Source organism: Siniperca chuatsi, linkage group LG9 (genome assembly GCF_020085105.1).
Source record: "Siniperca chuatsi isolate FFG_IHB_CAS linkage group LG9, ASM2008510v1, whole genome shotgun sequence".
In the NCBI taxonomy this organism is placed as follows: Eukaryota; Metazoa; Chordata; class Actinopteri; order Centrarchiformes; family Sinipercidae; genus Siniperca; species Siniperca chuatsi.
In genome coordinates, this window is record NC_058050.1 from 5,274,223 (window position 1) to 5,292,053 (window position 17,831).

At 39.4% G+C, this 17,831-nt stretch overlaps 1 protein-coding gene across 1 annotated transcript; it reads right to left on the reverse strand.

Annotated features, from left to right (window-relative positions):
- Window positions 1-349: 349 nt before the first annotated feature.
- si:dkey-256h2.1 (uncharacterized protein LOC337520 homolog) lies at window positions 350-14,505 on the reverse strand. Its single transcript, XM_044208225.1, has 12 exons — window positions 13,898-14,505; window positions 12,455-12,585; window positions 10,860-11,035; window positions 9,997-10,157; window positions 9,476-9,616; window positions 8,705-8,826; window positions 7,986-8,154; window positions 6,614-6,759; window positions 3,022-3,146; window positions 2,810-2,936; window positions 1,896-2,029; window positions 350-588 (listed from the first exon to the last, which is right to left on the reverse strand). Exons 1-12 carry the CDS (start codon window positions 14,335-14,337, stop codon window positions 463-465), a joined length of 1,998 nt encoding a protein of 665 aa, XP_044064160.1. The 5' UTR covers window positions 14,338-14,505; the 3' UTR covers window positions 350-462.
- Between the last annotated feature and the right edge of the window lie 3,326 nt (window positions 14,506-17,831).

Genomic DNA, 17,831 nt, shown 5'->3' on the forward strand with positions numbered 1-17,831 from the left:
CAGTTGGCCCATCCTCACTAAACAAATTACTTTAGCAAAGAAACGAACAAAAAGCCAGCCTTCTATAACCCAAAGTTTCAAGTTGGACATGATTACATGTAATAAGTTACGAGAGGCTACTCTCAGTACAATGCATCTTCGACTTGAGGCATGAAAAGCATAAGGAGTGCCTATTTAGCTGTAAGGCATCTTCTTGTTGACTTCAGGGTAACATCTTGAAAAAAATGCAAATGGCTGGTCATGCTGGGCGAGCGTGGCAGGTGATATTTTGCATCATCATCATCATTTACAAGCCTAACGGTTAACTCCTGTCTATGCAAGTTAAAGAAATAGGAGCAGGAGTCATTGATACAGTCAAAGAAAGCAGTAGGAAAATAGAAATTTAATCTTTGGCTTGATTGTACATTCAGTATCATATTCATTCATTCACACCAACATCCGGAATATAGAGTTTTAGTGGCATCATTTGTAAAAGACAAGAAAAGAAGACATGATGATGTATCCAGGCTGCTCGGATGGATTAGGATCCTGCCCGTCGAACAAGCCAAAGTAGAAAACAGTGTTGGATGCAAGCACACTCATGTTCAGCTGAAAGATGACAGAAACAGAAAGGATCCACACGCTGTGTTAATAAAACTAAGAAAATAAATACAGAAGCAACGTTTCCATCTAACAGATATCTTCATCAGGCAAACAATGAATAACAACACAAAGAGCAGGCAATACACACACAAACACACATTACTCAGGTGGTTGTGATCTGCAAAATTACAAATGTATCTACTCCCAAACTAAACCAGTCAGGACAGCGCTAAAGATCACAGTCTGATACACCCCGAGGCTTTCACAGCAGCAACTACACCTGAAGTCGCCTGAGGAAAACAGTGTACCTCTATTAATTACTTCAATGAGAGAATAGTGTTTTGAGACCAGATTAAATCTGCATCGTTACAAAAACTCCATAAATTGGACACATTTTCAAAAATGTTATAATAGAAAGTATAGAAAAGATAACTTTGAAATGTAAATATACAAATAATAGAAGAAATAAATTAGCAACCTTGATTTTAGTACAAGGTTCCTGTAAATCTACTGGTGGAAGAGAGGCTTACTGGGCTTTAAACGTGTCCTCAATAACCCTGAGTATGTTTGTGATGAATAAAGGTGCATTTGCACAGATTCCACACTGTGTTCTTCTGAAAGTTATCTGATAATTGAATACATCTAAAAGTTACTGAATTTAAAAATCTCAAACTGGTAACTCAACAAGACACTGGCATATCATCACCTAATAAAGTTGATCAGGTGAATGTGTTAGCAAACAGTTGCCAATTTACACATCCAACATAACAAGCAACTTTAGCATTCATTTGAAGTTGTGTTCCTGGCCATGTGATGAACATAAGAACAATATTCACTCCTCTTTTGACTCTGTTTTGGTCTCCTAAGAAAAATATCTGGCTTTTTAGCTGCTAAATACTCCACTATGTTCACCAGCTAGTTGCTAACTTTGACTGTTTGCTGTTTGGTGCTGGGTAGGTAGTGCGCAGTTGGTTTTTAGAGCCTTTTCACTGAAAACAGCTGCCTGTCGTGGCTGGAAATGATGCCAATGAGAGCGGTGAGAGTGAAGCTGGTGGCCATAAAACCAAAACAATGAGCTGAAAGACGCTAACACGCTCCGTAGAGCTGAGGGGAACTCCAGAGTCAGGTGATAATTCTCTGTGGATTCATCAGTACGAGCTAAACCTTTCACATTACACGTAATTATTTAATCCATTGTTAATATAAAATATTAATTGAAGCAGTTTTAAATAGCTATTGTAGATAAAGGAAAAGGTTTTTGATCAATAATGGAATGAATATCAAATGATAAAGTTTGGGGACAAGAGCTGTACCTGTTTGGTGATATCGATCCTCCAGGGGTTGACCTGTAGTCCATCACACCAGCCTCCTCGCCCGTACAGCCATGTGCCGTGTTCGTTTGGTACCGCACCTTCTTTCACCCGCAAGGTGCAGCCCAGAGGTGATCCTGATGGTTCCCCACCATGACCCCAAAAAGATATGAAAATACGACAATCAGTGCAAGAAATCAGTGGCTCAATGTCGAGTCCTCAGGCCAATTTATTGATTTGCTTGATCAAGAGAAAATTAACTGACAAGAACTTAACCGTTTAAGTCATTTATCAAGCAAAAATGCCAAACATTTGCTGATTCCAGCTTCTCAAATGTGAGAATTTCTTGAAACTTTCAGTTTTATATCATTGTTAACAGAATATCTTCTGGGCTGTGGACTGATGGTCAGACAAAACAAGACATTTAAAGACGTCAACAATTAAAAACAGGGACAACAGGCAAGGGCATCAACATAAGCACAAGTTGGCCGATGCGAAATACATTTTACTGACACATTTCATGATTAATGGATGATGGTTCACTTGAACACTGAACAGCCAAAAAACATTTTTAGTGTCCCGCAAATTTACTATTAATATATCTGAAGGCAGTGGACATTAGGTTATTGATCAGCATGGGGTGTTTGTCTTTCACAACTTACTTTTGAGATTTAATAAACTTCTAATGACCTAAATGTTGATTTTCAAAATTCATTCTTGACTTTGGAAACAGCAGCTGACACCTCAAGGTCCATTTCTGGAACTGTCAATCCTTCATATTGACTCAACCTTATAGCCACATGGATGAGAAGTCCTTAAAAAGGGCTCAGAAAACTTGAAACTCCATCTGCTGATAAGTAAGATCGTTTTGTGAACTGCCTACAGTAAATGTTACTTAAAAAGCCTAAATTTCTCACCTGCAGAATCAAATATGAGGGTGTTGTTAAAAACAGCGTTGAACAAGAAGTGGTGGGAGGTGACACAAAATTCTCCACAGCTGTTCTCATCGCTGCCGTGGGCTGTGATGACGGCGTACAGCTCTACCTGAAAACAGATACACAGCTGCTGAGACGGGACATGCAGACAGGAAGCTCTTTAAACGGTGAGTGATCAGCGTCAGATCTGTTACCTTTTTGGTTGATGCCGGGACGGGGAATTTGATTGGCTGGAATCTCTTGTTGTAGTTTTTGTCGAAGGTTCCCCCGCTGTACAGTGACATCACTCTAAAGGGGTGGAGCTTCTCTTCACCATTACCTGTAAGTAAGGAAGTTTATTTATATAGCACCTTTCAAAGGCAGATGTTACAAAGTGCTTCACAATAAAAGACAAACGAGCAAATAAACGAGCAACTGACATGAAATGCAGACATCAAGCTAAAAACATAAAAATAATAAGATTAAATAAGATGCTAAAATTAAACAAAATAAACAAAAGCAAGTCTAAACAAATGGGTCTTGAGCTGCTTTTAAAAAAAGTGTCCACAGATCTTAAGTCCAAAGGGACAGAGTCTCCTTTTGTCTTGAGCCTGGAGTGAGGAACAACCAACAAACCTCTTTAATGTAGGCAGGTGCGCGACCATGTGAGCCTCTAAACGTGATCACAAGAATCTTGAACTGGATTCTGAATTTGGTGGGAAGCCAGTGTCAAGAAATTGAAATTGGTGTTACATGAGACCTTTTGGAGGACATGGTCAGAAGATTGGCAGCAGCATTTTGGACCACTTGTAAGCGGTTCAGGGATGCCTTGCTAAAGCAGGTGAAAAGGGAATCGAAGTAGTCAAGATGGGAAATAAACGCGTGATGATGATAATGATTATAATACCTTGTCAGATCAAGTCTGACATTTTTCAGCTCCATTTGCAACATCACAGAAAAGACAAAAATGAAGACAAGAAACAAAGATACATACATTTTAACATAACATTACAATCACAGAAGACAATAATCAAGGCCCTTTAACGTACATTTGATCTGGTGTAAATAATCACCTCCATCTCAGCTGAGGACACAATCGGCCTGAGTTTAGCAGCTGGTAGAAACAGGAGCCAACCAAACAATTCACGTGCTGGTCAAGACTCAGAAATAGAAATAATAACTTCTGTTTTGTCAGCATTTAGCTGTAGAAAATGATTTGCCATCCAACCTGTGGCTTTGTAGCAAATGAAAATGCTCGCATAGTAATTTCTTAAAATAAAACATTGTAGTGTCATGCAATGTAACATCTTGACAAACTGTGAATAAAATAAATGTGATCACAAAGGTCTATGACTTCTTTTCATGACTTCAAGATTTCTTTGCTTGTTGCCCTCAAATATAGTATCAAATATATTCATTTTTCATTACTATTTCTGTTCCCACCTGTATTTTTACTTATACCTTTTGTAGTTTGTAGGTTTCATTTCTCAGTCCTAATTTGATTTAGTCTCACAGTTGTTAATTAATTTAATTTCTTGTTAGTTTCATGTAGATGATGTTCGTAATACAGATGTAGTAGCCTTGTTAGCTTATTTGTGTTTTTGTGTTATCTTAATAGTTTTGTTGTTGTTTATTAATTCATTTATACTTTTTTATCTTAAATTTTTTATTAATGTTCATGTTTTTGTAACTGAGGACCCCCTTCGAAAAAACAAGATGGCGCATCTCAAAGGGGTTCATTTATTTTTTTTTTCAGGGAAATTAAATAAATTGTTTTGATAACATTTTTATCCCATATCGTGATTTATTTTGTGATGTATTTGAAGTATTTATATTGTACAGCAATAATTGCATCATCAGTTGCTCAAGAGATGGTTTCTTTACAGCCTCTAGTCAAATGTAGGCTGTCAGATCAAACATTTTATATTAGATTTTATCCCTGTCGCAATTACATTAAGTAAATAAGCAAGTTTTGTTTAGCGTCTTAGTGTTTTTGTGAATGAACAGTGAAAACAAGTCAAGTACTGTAATATTATTTGGGGGAAAAAACATGCCCATGTCCATATCTCCTGCCAAAATTTGTTTAATAATCACTTTATAAAATCTAAAGCACATGGCGGCACCAAGAAAAAAAGCTTGTATCCTCTCTCTAATCATGCCAGACTGCCTTCTGTTTATTCCCTAATCAGCCTCTGTGTCATAATAACACAGACTGTGTTATTTTTAATAAGGAAGGTGAGTCAAAATATTTCCTGTAACTAAAAGCTTCGTCTTTGCTGTAAGTGTAATTTTCATCTAGATATTTTCCAGTAACTATTTACAGACAAACTGTTCCTTCCTGCCGAGAGATCCCTGCTTTCTGCTTTTGAAAAAACCTCCGATGAGAGAAAATTTTCCGGGATGACGTTTTTTCAGTCGCAGGTCTCCATTCTCACAGTAGGAGTGTTCAGATCCGAGCATGAAATCATCTCTGAATTTGTCTGAGTGGAGTAAAAATCCACACAGCTGGTTTTAGCTTTGACAACGAGGGTGCTACAAACAATAGTTTTAGCTCCACGTTGTAGCTGCTGAAATGCTGCATATCTGAGCACCTTTCAATCAGCACAAAGGGTGTTTAATATGTAATAATAGGAATTTGGCTTGACAGCAGACTGTCATTCAAGATTCACATTCAACATTTGACTTAAAACTTAACAAACTAGGTTTCTTGTATTGAATTAAAGGATGTCTGTCTTTTGCACTATTGTGCAATCAACCTTCATGTCTGTCCTTGATTATGGAGATATTCTGTATTGTCCCGCTGCCCCATCAACACTTCAGCAGTTAAATCCTGTGTATCACAGTGCTTTACGCTTTATCACAAATGACACATTTCATACTGATCATTGTCTCTGTATCACACAGTTAGATGTCATGCCATCTCATGTTATTCATCTATAAAGCTCTACCTCACATCTCTTCTCTCATTTAAATCTAGTAAGTACAGTATAGTGAAGGGAATTACGGCTCTTTGAAGGGAGCTGGATCTTATAGCTCCCTTCCTTTCTGAGAGCTGGCTCTTTCGGCTATAATTATAATCTAAATAATTACACAACTCTATACAGACACATAAAGTATATTTCGATTTAATTTCTATGATATAATATGAAACAAAATATATTTCTACTCTAATTGGCTCGGACGGTAGCCGGCTCTCATCGTTCACTTCAAACGAGTCGGCTCTATGAGCACATCACTACTACATTACATGATCCAGTAACTACCTCACCTTAGATCTCCCTCATGTACGCACTAATGCTGGCAGAACTGGTTTCAGGTATTATGCACCTTTTAAATGAACTGCAAACTGCCCTCAAACTACAGTCTTACATTCCCTTTGGAGATTTTAAAGCTTTATTATCTGAAGTTTTCGATGATTCTTGTAACTGTTTTAATTAATGACCTTGTTTATTGTGTAGTTGCGTTGATTCTGTTTTTGTTTGTGTTCTTGTTCTCAGGTCTCTCTTGGAAAAGAGATCTGCCTGATTAAATAAAATAATAAAAAATTCTCGCAAGCTCTGGAGCAAGTTGCTGCTGTAACTGCTGACTGTGTTGTTAAGCGAGCCAAATCTGTGAGAATCAGTGGGTCAAACTACAATGCTTAGTTACTTTTCGTTGTTTTCAGAACACTGACGTGCACCCGTCTCTTTCATCTAAAGCAGTATCTTTGCCTCACGTCTCTCCCTCCACGCCTCCCCTTCAACTCTCCCCACAGTTTTCCAGCTGCAAATCGAATGAATGTCGCGTGAGCGTTATCACAGTTTATACCTGTCTGATTGCTGACACTGAATCTCAGGTTGAGGGAGACGATCCACAGCATCGCCCAAGGCACCGTCTTCATGGTGAGGGTGCATTTGTTGCTGTCCAGCAGGGGGAGCAGAGGGGACACGTCCGTCAGCCAGTGCCCAATACCTCTGCCAAAATAACACAATCCTTTCACACACATCAGATAAACCAAACCAAACCAAACAGGGTATCTGCATGCTTCAGAAAAACACATTTTGGACTGTTTAAGTCCTTTTTACCTGGAATAAGGGCTGCGTGATGTAGTTGAAATCAATATTCTTCATCATATTAACAAGAATATTTTGACGTGCAATGCACTCTGTTAGTTTTTAAAAGTGAAATGTGCCAAAACATTTCACTATGTGTATTTGTATGTGTTTATATCAGACAAAACTCTTCACACGTAATGTAAAACTAAATCTTTTAATCTTCAGTCTCTCATTTTTTTTAGTTTACATATTATAATTTGGTCAGAATCATTCATTTCGTAAAACAATATCACAATAAAATTATTTAATCACAACAAAATTCATTTGAAAGTCACTTAACCACAATATTGATGTATTGCCGAGCCTCACCAGGAATTCAAAAGCAATTTAACAACAAAACTGAAGATACAAAAATCTGGCAGATACATTTTTATCTCCATCTGTTCATCTGTGCGGTACTTTAAAGGAATAGTTTGACATTTTGGGAAAGACACTTATTCGCTTTCTTCTATGAGAACATCGATACCACTCTCGAGTTTGTACTGTAAATATGCTATAAGCTAGAGCCAAGAAAAGGTTATCTTAGCTTAGCATAAAGACTAGAAGCAGCTAGTATGGCTCTGCCCAAAGGTAAAAAAAAATCTCCCTACCATCACCTCACTAATTATCTTGTTTGTTTAATCCATACAAATCCAAAGAGTAAAAATATAAGTTGTGGTTTTGCGGGGGATTGTTTCCAGTCTTTGTGCTAAGCTTCATGTTTAGCATACAGATATGAGAGGTATCGATGTTCTCCTCTAACTCTCAACAAGAAAGTGACTAATTGAATTTCCCAAAAATGTTGAACTATTCCTTTGATATTTGACTTCGATATTAGATTTTTTTGGTGTGTTCACACATGGTGGCTATTGCTGCTCGAGCTAAATAAACTGTCCTGTGTTTTAACAAACCAATATTTCTGTTGTTAGAAAGAAAAAATTACTTAATACTTTTTAATTACTTCAATTTAGATAGAAGACCCACACACAGCACAGGTATTTATTCGACAAAGGCTGTGGATTATTAATATGAATAGTAATTATTACATTATTATTATCATTATTATTATTATATATGTAATCATTAGTTTTACATTAAAATCTTACCTGCGGAAGGCAGTGATCCATCGGCCCAGCTCCGTGTTGCAGTACGGACCGAGAGGATCACAGCAGATAAACAGCTGCACTGTGTGGTCCCAGTGAGCGCAGGACGAGTCTCTCTTGCCAGGACATGACAGGGACGCATCGAGCTCCAGCATGTCAAAGTCCAACAAGCCTGCAGAGAAACACAAGGTACAAATGTTAGTATCATTAAAAATCTTAATAGTGCTAGTGTTCCACTCATGCTGCAGTCAAAGCTCACACTGATGCTGGAGTGCAAAATTCCCTAACCTCTCCATGCTAATGTTGTTCAAAACAGGGTTAGTTGTTTTGAGCGGTCTCTAACGGATGCTTAGGATAGAAGTGTCCCATAAAATCGATTATATCATGACGGTTAGACCTAAATCTGTTTGCTAGTCCTCTCATACCACAGCTACACAGAAAGAGTCTGTAAAACCTGCAATAAACTTTACGTTTCTTTGCACATTTATAGTTTTCCTACTATTGAATCGGGCACTTTGTCTAAAGCTGAAAACATAAAGAATAATATCACCAGCCTGGGTGTCAGAGGACAGTTTTAGTGTCACATGATGGTCTTTGTTGGACATGATGTCCCGTTTGGACAATCATAGAATACTTGTCACTTTTTGGTATGAAATGGCTACTAAGCACAATTTACTGACATTTAAACCAGCCCATCTCATACACATTGTTGATGAAGTTACCTGACGGCAGGTTGACTGTGGCCACCGCTCCTTTTTCCCCCTGCATTTGGACTTTGTCAAAAACAGAAACAACCTTTGCAGGACTTTGAAGTCTGGTCTGCAGATCCGCATAGAAATCAAACCTGGAGATAAAGTCACAGATAAAACATACTTTTCACACGTGTGAACTGTTACAACGCCTCTGTGGAGAGGCTGTTATGGTGGGTATACACATCACACTCAAATCATCAAAATAGGGTTTTTTTTGGCAAATACAGCATGTCTACATTTCCAGTTGTGAAGAAAAAATGATTGTAGTTTGTACAGTTTCTTGATGATCTTATGTTGATTACTTCCTGATTATTTGAGCTCTATATTAACAGACATTCAAACACTCCTGGACATCCCCTCACCACTTCCCCTTCAGGGAATCCCTGCCACCATCTGACGTGCAGATCTATTATTCTCAGAATCTGAATCAGGTCTATTCTGTACACACGGATCTCTCCTCTGTTGCTAATCCTGAGGTTTCTTCTATTTTTTCCGTTAAAGGTTTTTTTTGGGAGTTTTTCCTCATTCGAATCGAGGATCTGAGGACAGAGGGTGTCGTATGCCGTACAGATTGTAAAGCCCCTTGACGCAAATTTGTAATATTGGGCTATATAAATAAAAGTGACTTGACTTGACCAATCTAATGCAGCCCTATATAACAACCATGCAGTAAAGCTTATAGTACTATTTTCTTCCTAGTAAGTTAGGATTTGTTTGTTTGACCTTCATTTGTGTTCTTACCACTGTGCCTGCCAGTTGATGAAGCTGAACGAGGGGTAAAGAAACCCACCCATCTCAGCTAGCGCCCCCTGTTGGTCAATACCGAAGATGAAGTTTGGGGATGGGGTGCTCTGGAAGGTCACATACACCGGCTGTCCAAACCTCCAATACAAATTCAAAAAGTATCATAACATGGGCAACGTGAAAAAACATTTTATACAGGATGGTACAAAATTAGAACAATTTACAGTGATTTTAATGGGGTTAAATCCTTACTTAACCAATAACATCACTTTTCTTTGTTCTTTAAAGACAAGGAATGATGAATTTTGGAGATAACATTTTCCCCCTGAAGAGCTTATGTAATACTTTTCCGAAAACATAATTTAAAGTTGTGACCAGACCAAGCGAGCGGCTTAATCAGAGAGGAAGCAAACAGACTTATGAGAATCATTCCTTCAAAGTGTTCAGTTAATCTCTGTACAAGGATGTTAAGCATCAGAGTGAGAAGGTTTTTAATCCTTGAGGTGAGTCGGTCTTACTGGAGCGCCTGAGCGACCGAAACCTCCTGGTGCACCATGGCAGCGGGGATGCTCAGCGTCGAGTTGCATTCATCCCCAACGCAGTTCATGTCCTGGATCGGGTTACCAGGGAGAGCGTAGACAAGGACACCGGAGGCGTTGGATTTGGCCATGGTCTGCACCTGGAAGGAAGTACAGCAAACAGGATTCAGTGTTGATGTTAGATGAAAGTCAATACTGCCAGAGTGTTTCACAGCAAAAGGAATGGAGGGAATCGTACAGTATGTGAAGCGACCAGCATCATAAGCTACATAAGGAGAAATGGCAGGATTGCAACTAATGATTATTTTCATTATCAATTAATCTGTTGATTATTCTTTCGATTAAAACAGCAAATCCTCAGATATGAGAAGCTGCAACAAGAGAATGTTTCAAAATTGGTGTCAAACTGTTTTCTGTCCATTGATTGTCAACTAATTAAGTCATCATCATAATTTATCACTGAAAAGCGGTGTTGTCAAGTCATAAAACCAAACAGAAAAATATTAGTATTGCAGAATTCCCCTTATATTTCCTCTTGTTGTTTTAGTTGGCTTATGAATGTATGACTGTGTGTAAATTACAGACAGATGTGAGGACATGGCCAAAGTGTTACTCACCAAAATGCACTGTGTGTATCCTTGAGGTCGAACAAATAAGCAAATAAGATTGTTTAGGCGTGGCTGATTCTTTTGATAAAGGTTAATTATTGTTAGCAGGCTGTGTAAGTAAATCCGAAGCATGATCAATCAGCTTTAACTCTCCAAATAGTCCTTGCCGGATATAATTTTGCAGGAAGTAACAATCTGAGCAAGAAGCAGCCCACTCCATTGACATTAACAGACCTTAGTGAAGAAAGAGCAGTTGACCTCAGACACCCAGGCCACAGCACCCGCCACCGAGGGGGCAGGATCACACCCATCACCTGCATCAATCAGCTCATATGACCTCTGACCCCAGCGTGTCATCAGCCAGTCATACCTGGCATCTAGTCTCTTGATAACCACAGGCATGTTCCACCCTGTGAGGAGAGACAAACGATAAATTCAAAAGAAAACATGAAAACGAGTGCTCGCTCGCTGCTGTTCAGGGGTCAGTTTGTATTCAGCGCTTAAAAATCTTACGAAGCGCTTCTGAGATTGATGTTGTCTTTTGTGGTGAGATGCGTTTCCACATAAAACAGGATGTTGCTGTGGAATGTAACATCAGCGGCAGGGTTTTTCTTCAAGAGAGGAACAATGACCCAGCACCATCAACCCACTTCCAATACACAGTGTTAAATACAATTTTGGAAAACGACCTGTATATTGGTAATTCACTGAATTAAATTGATCAGACCATTACACCCTGACATTCTGGGAATCAATGTGAATATTAATGACGGTTTATACGTAAAAGACACCCAAAAACACACCTTCGACCCATCGAGCCTTCAACCTGTGATACTACTGCTCGTTAGCTTGAGGACAAAGGCACACCTGCTATAGTTTCACTCTCCATTCTACAGTTCAGACAGCCTGGCTGGGTGTTAGTGTGGCTCCATCTATCTCTTAAAAAATGCCCACTTAAGCTATAGAGTCCAAGCATATACAGTAGCATATACAGTAGTTGACGCGTGCTTCAATAAAACTCTGTAGTCCATGTTCGTTGTTTCAACCATTTACTGAAAAACTTTCTTCTTCAAATACAAAGAAGTCAAAGACTAGTGTGCTCTCAAGGCTCCATAGCTTCAACTAAATTAACTCACAAGCACAGGCAGCACGTTATACAGAGCTGACTGCAGCAGTCATTACTGGTCCGAATTAAGCATACTGCATTAAGACTATAGAGCTGCTTATCCTTAAACAAATACAGCAACATATAAATTATTTACAACTACTCCTCTATTGTATAAATGGCTCTAACACAGCAAAATGGTTATTTTATACTTGCTCTTGAATGTAAAATGCATCACCCAAAAAAAGTCACATTTTCTTGGGTGATGCATTTTGGGATTTTGTCATTGAAATATACAGCAAACAAATGCACTTTTTATTTAATTTTTGTACATTTGAGAACCTAAGACACCAGCAAAAAGGGACCTTTAAGTTTTGTCACTTGTTGAGGGAGGAGAAAAGATCATACCTAGTGGTTTAGGGGAAAAAAGAAAAATGTACACTGCAGTTAGAGTAGTTGGGATGCTAAGATCATAAGACTGATGTACTCACTCTCAAAAATGTGTCTAATGCAGCTTAAATATTACTAATTCTACCACTGTACAGTGTTGTTTGGTGATAGTAGTATTACTTTGCAAAGTCTACTAATAAACGACAGTGCCACTCCTAAATACAAACAGTTCATACTCTGCCCAAAAACCTGTATCTCTGCTGAACAGGTGAGTCAGACAGGAATCGGTCACAGAGTCTGACCCATTAGGCCCATGAAGAGACAGCGCTCTTACCCTCGGAAGTGAAAACAGCCTGGGTGAGGCGTGGGGTGCCGCCCCAGTAGTAAAACACACTGGGAATCCAGTTACCCAGAGCGAAGACCGGCACCGGAGAGAAGTGCAGCCTGGACAGAACCTCCTTATTACTGCAGAAACATGTAGGAGGTTAAATGCGGTCTGTCGAAGACATGCGAGCAGAACAGAACTGATATTAAGCATTACGGTTATATTTATTCACACAGACAAATGTTGATACGCAGCCTTCTATCAGCATCTACTGTATAATGTGTCACCAAAAAGCCTAGATTCTCAAAATGATGCAAAAAACCACACACCTTTAGAACAGCCTGCATTTTAGTGTTTCTGGTTAAATTCCAACAAATTCATTGTAAATAACCTCAAATTACAAAATATACCAAAAAGGTGAATTGAGAAATGTCTGGAACTGTATTTTATTGGAAATGACATTGACCCTGATTACCCTAACAAAGGCAATTACACTGTAAACGTAGGATGTTTCAAAAGAAGGGGGACTTCAAATGATGTGAATACTTTATTTAAGAAGAAGACACTGACTCTGAAGACACTACTTTACCATTACAAACACTTTTCATAATTGGTCACGTGTGAGTATTTGTCAGCCCCTTGTATACAGTATAAATACCTCGCATCCCTGCTGGGTAGTTTCCACTTGCGAATGCACTTCCTGTTTTTCAGTGTGGTTTGTCTGTGTTTGGTACAGTATACGGTACCTTTGACATATTAGATTATTTTGCAGAATTTTGCTTCTGCAAATTTGGCAACAGATGATTCTGCCTCTGTTGTTTTATGTGGCTTTATAAACTCAGATTCAATGGCTCTCCTCCAGTAACTGATTTGCATCCAGCAGGACAGTCCCTGTTTTATTGTCTTCTTTTTTTTTTTACTTATTGTTTTTACTGCTATTGTGTGTAAGTGACATTTCTTTATGTTATGTTTACATTTTCTTTGCCTTGCTGTTGGGCAGATTTCCCCATGTGGGACAATAAAGACTGAACTAAACTTATACCCCCTCATCATGTTGCAGATGTTCATCAGTTGTTGGCAGTGATTTCCCCTCTAAACTTCTCAGAATGACTCATTTAAATAACTGTTTGAGTCCCAAAGATGTAAAATGATCCATTATTACACACAAAAAGTGCAGTATCAGACATTTTGCTTCAGAATGAGTACTTTTGCTACTTTGAGTACATTGTGCTGATAATACTTTTACTTGAGTAAGATTTTGAATGCAGGGCTTTTATTTGTAATTAAGTACTTCAACATTGTTGCTTTGCTACTTTTCCTTAAGTAAAGGATGCAGAAACGAAATTGCAGTAGGTACGCCACGTGTTGCTCAACATTTTAAGTTGAGTATTACCACTGGACTGGACTGCATTTCAACACTTTGCCTTAAAGCAGTGGCTCCTCTCCGGTCACCTGCGCATGGCGACCCGCTGCACCTGCTCCCTCATCCACAGAGCATCACTGACCGCGGAGTCGTCCAGGGACAGAAAGAGCACCTGGGTGCTGTTGGGCAGATCCTGCACCAGGCTGGTCAGGGACGACTCCGAGCTCCACATGCACTCCATAAACCCTGACTTGTTGGTGAAGGCGTGAATGATGACGGGTCCCCGCATAGCACCGGGCTGGTAGGAGAACTCCCCATCCAGAGTTCGGACAGTGAACGCGGCCGCGAGGTCGCCCGGCTCCGGCCCGGGGGCTGTGGAGGCTTTACTGGATCTCAAGCTGACCGTGTTGTCTTGGGACTCACAGGCCTCGTCATATTCTATCAGTTTCGGTTTAAATAAGGCTGCAGTCATATGAGCTGTCACAACAAGGATCCACAACATCGAGAACTTTGAACGCAACAAAGCCATGTTTCCCGCTGACGGCGACTGCTCATGAACTCACCACAAACAGCCAGGTCCGAGCATTTTTAAACAGAGTTTATCTGAATTTAAAAGGTCGGACTGCTGTTAAACTGTCTCAGAGGGCGTTTTCATGCATCTTAAGCTTCCTCCAAAGACGGGGGCGTGCCGTACTGCTTCTTCTTCTTTGAGGTTTTACAGCAGGTTTGCATCCACGGTGTTGCATTGCTGCCACCTTCAGGTTTTATTCTCTTTTTATTAAATTTACAGTCCAGTCATCCTTTACTTGTAACACTTGCTCTGGATCCATAGTACTCCTTCCTTTCCTGAATCCACCTTGATATGTAGCCACCATACCTCTATTTTCCAAGTAATACATTAACCTCTCATTTATTATACGTTACTTTAATTTGACGTGTGATGTCAAGGCAAGTGGTCTGTAGTTGCCCGGTCTGCTGGCATCTTTTCCAGGTTTCCTTATTGGAACAATTATCGCCTCTTTCCAGCTCTCTGGCATTCCTCCCTCATCCCACACTTTGTTACTCAGCAGCAACAATTTCTTCAGGCTTCCTACACTTAAATGTTTTAACATGCTATAACACATTTCATCTTTACCGTCTTTCCTGTTTCATCTAGTGCCTTTCTTAATTCATCCCATGCTAAAAGGGACATTTTCCCCACCATCAATATTACCTTTTTTACCTACAAAGCCTCCATGTTTTCAGATTTTGTTCTCTCCCAGCCTCGTCTTCCTTCTTCAGACAAATTATTGTTGCTATGCACCATAACAAAAGTGTTTGCCATCAACTCCGCCTTTTCCTTATTTGTCACTGCAGTCTTATTTCCATCGGTCAGAACCGGGTGGTTCCACTCCCTTCCTTCCCCTCCCATCTTTTGTACCACCACCCACACCTCTCCCATCCGAGTTTCCAATTGAATCACATCACTTTCTCCAGTGTGACCTGTGTTATTGTCCTGCCTGGTTTGTAGTGTATCATATGTTGAGTTCTCTTGACTTGTTTAAATGCCTTATTTCTATTTCTCACTGCTTCCTTACACTTATCATCCCACCACGGTACGACTTTCTTCTTTACATCGCCTTTTCTTTTAGGAATTGATTCTACTGCAGCCGATATTATGCCTTGCTTTATTTTGCTGTCAAGTGTTTCTATGTTCATCCCTTCATTAACCTGATTTCTCAAGGATCCATTTCCCACCTGTGCTCTCGACGGTCGCTGAGGTAGCAGTATTTATCTTGGACCAGACTGGGTAATGATCACTCCCTATAGTTCCTTCTTCATACACTGTCCTATCACATACTGATGCAGTGGTGATTGACACTAATGTAAGATCAAGCACAGATTCTTTACCTGTGTACATTTTCTTGTGTAAGTGTTATCATTTAAGCATACTAAAACTCCTAAATACTACATACTAAACTCCTCTATTACCTGACCATTAGGGTCTGTTCTGTCACTCCCTAATAATGTGTTGTATCCATTAAAATCACCAAACAATGCCAGAAACTTCTATGAGCAGAAAATAGAAAAAACTGAAGCTGTACTGAAATTGAACATACCAGTTTTGTGGATAGCTTGTAATTATTTCGCTGACTATTTAGGCACCAATTTGATATCATGGGGAAATCCTTACACACTTCTAGTGCGGGAGCACAGATCCCAATCTAACAGAGAGAGTGGGGGGAAATATGAAGGTGTGCTAAGATGAAGGGGTGATGCACCCGTAGTATAGCCATAATACAAGATCCACATCCCAAATTCAAAATTCACAACTCACGGAGCCTGGAGTTACATTGATTATATGAGCTGTTTTGTGTTGTGATTGTCAATGTGTTGTCTTTTGTCATTGGTGCTGCTTTTAATGTAACCATTTTCAGGAACATAGGAGAGTGCCTCAATTGCATCTGTTTCATGTTTTCATCCTTCACCTCTGATTTGTAAGTAAAAGAAGGCTTCTATATTGGAGTCCAACAGTTCTAAGACTCAAAAGCAGAAAGAATTTAAAAGTCCAAATGCTCCTAAAACACATACAGCAGAGAGTAAGGGAAGTACTTAGGGAGAGACAGAGAGTAAACAATCCACTAATTCAATCAGGTATTCTGCTCCCGCTGATATTACTGAAAAACAAATAGAAGAGTACTTTGTCGTGCCTTACTGTGCAAAGTAAACAACCACTGCTTAGTGGTGTGTTCTCTTTCCTTCACATGTGGTTGTACTTATTGTTGCTTGAGTTTTGTACTGTTTTCTGTTTAACTGTGATAAGACTTATTGAGAAAGGCGGTTGTATAGATGATAATCAGTTGTATGCACTGGCTGTATATGTTAAAATGTTGATGGACTTCATTTCATAGCCTATATGTGTTCTTTAAATTAATATTATCATACAACGTATCATCATCAATAGGCGCTTCCCTTTTAAAAATTGTAACACGGTAACGTTTACTCAGAGCACATTTAATTGACTTACTACTTCTTTTCTTCTTACAAGTGCAATTTTTCACTGGTAATATTTAATAAAATAGTCCAGGACTCTATCCAGAATGGACACAGGTAAACGCTTTAAATCTCCAAACAAATTTTAATTTGGCCTCATAGACGCATGACCCTAAATTGTATACAGTGGTGTGGTTGTGCTCAGCATTAACTTCCTGATAGCTGGCATTGTTCCTACAAAATAGGCCTCGGAGGTAAAAGAGAGACCTTTTGACCTCGTTGACCTGATGGAGGCATGATGCTTCTGAGAAGGTGAAATATTTGAAAGAGGTCAAAGAGCATCGCTCGCCAAGCTGTCAGTCTTGGGTCACCCAACTGGGTAAGTTTTGCAAAAAGGGTCATCTCCACAGACTTAGTGCCTCCTCCACATACCACAGCAGAGATGTGCTCCCTCTGCAGGCTTTGGATTCAAAGATTCACTGAAATGGACTTTGTCATTTATGCATACTCTGAACTCTGCATTTGAACCACTTCAATGAACTGACCTCATGACATCTGCAGTCAGAGACTTGAAGGCTGCTCTCACATCAGCACCAGGCTATGATGAGCCTTTTTCTGAGGCAAACGGCTTCATCGGGGGCATCTTGGTTCAGAAACAGGACTCTCATTACCACCTGATGGCTCTCTTCTCTTCTAAACTGCCCCCTGTAATATTATAATATATGAATCTGTATAGCACATTCTGATCACTTGTGCCGCCCAACGCATGTCAGCTCCTCCGGATCAGGTTACAAAGCGACCATTCTGTCGAGCTCTATTATTTTATTCCTAGAGCCCTGCTTCACATCCAACTACATAGCTCCCATTGATTGACTTTGATATTAATTGCACATGATTGTGAGACACTGGTGATACAGACAGAGGTGGAAGAATTATTCAAATCTTGACTTAAGCAAAAGTACTAGCATGAAAACATACATAAAGTACCATAAGTACACAGTATTGATAATGGCCCATTTCAGAATAAAATATATTATATATTGGATTAAA

Excerpts from the sequence above, each read along its gene's own strand:
- si:dkey-256h2.1 (XM_044208225.1), bottom strand. The coding sequence starts at position 14,337 with ATGGCTTTGTTGCGTTCAAAGTTCTCGATGTTGTGGATCCTTGTTGTG. Across the intron at positions 12,586-13,897 it reads CAGCGGGTCGCCATGCGCAG|TAATAAGGAGGTTCTGTCCA; the intron begins GTGACCGGAGAG and ends ATGTTTCTGCAG. Across the intron at positions 3,147-6,613 it reads CAGTGTCAGCAATCAGACAG|GTAATGGTGAAGAGAAGCTC; the intron begins GTATAAACTGTG and ends CCTTACTTACAG.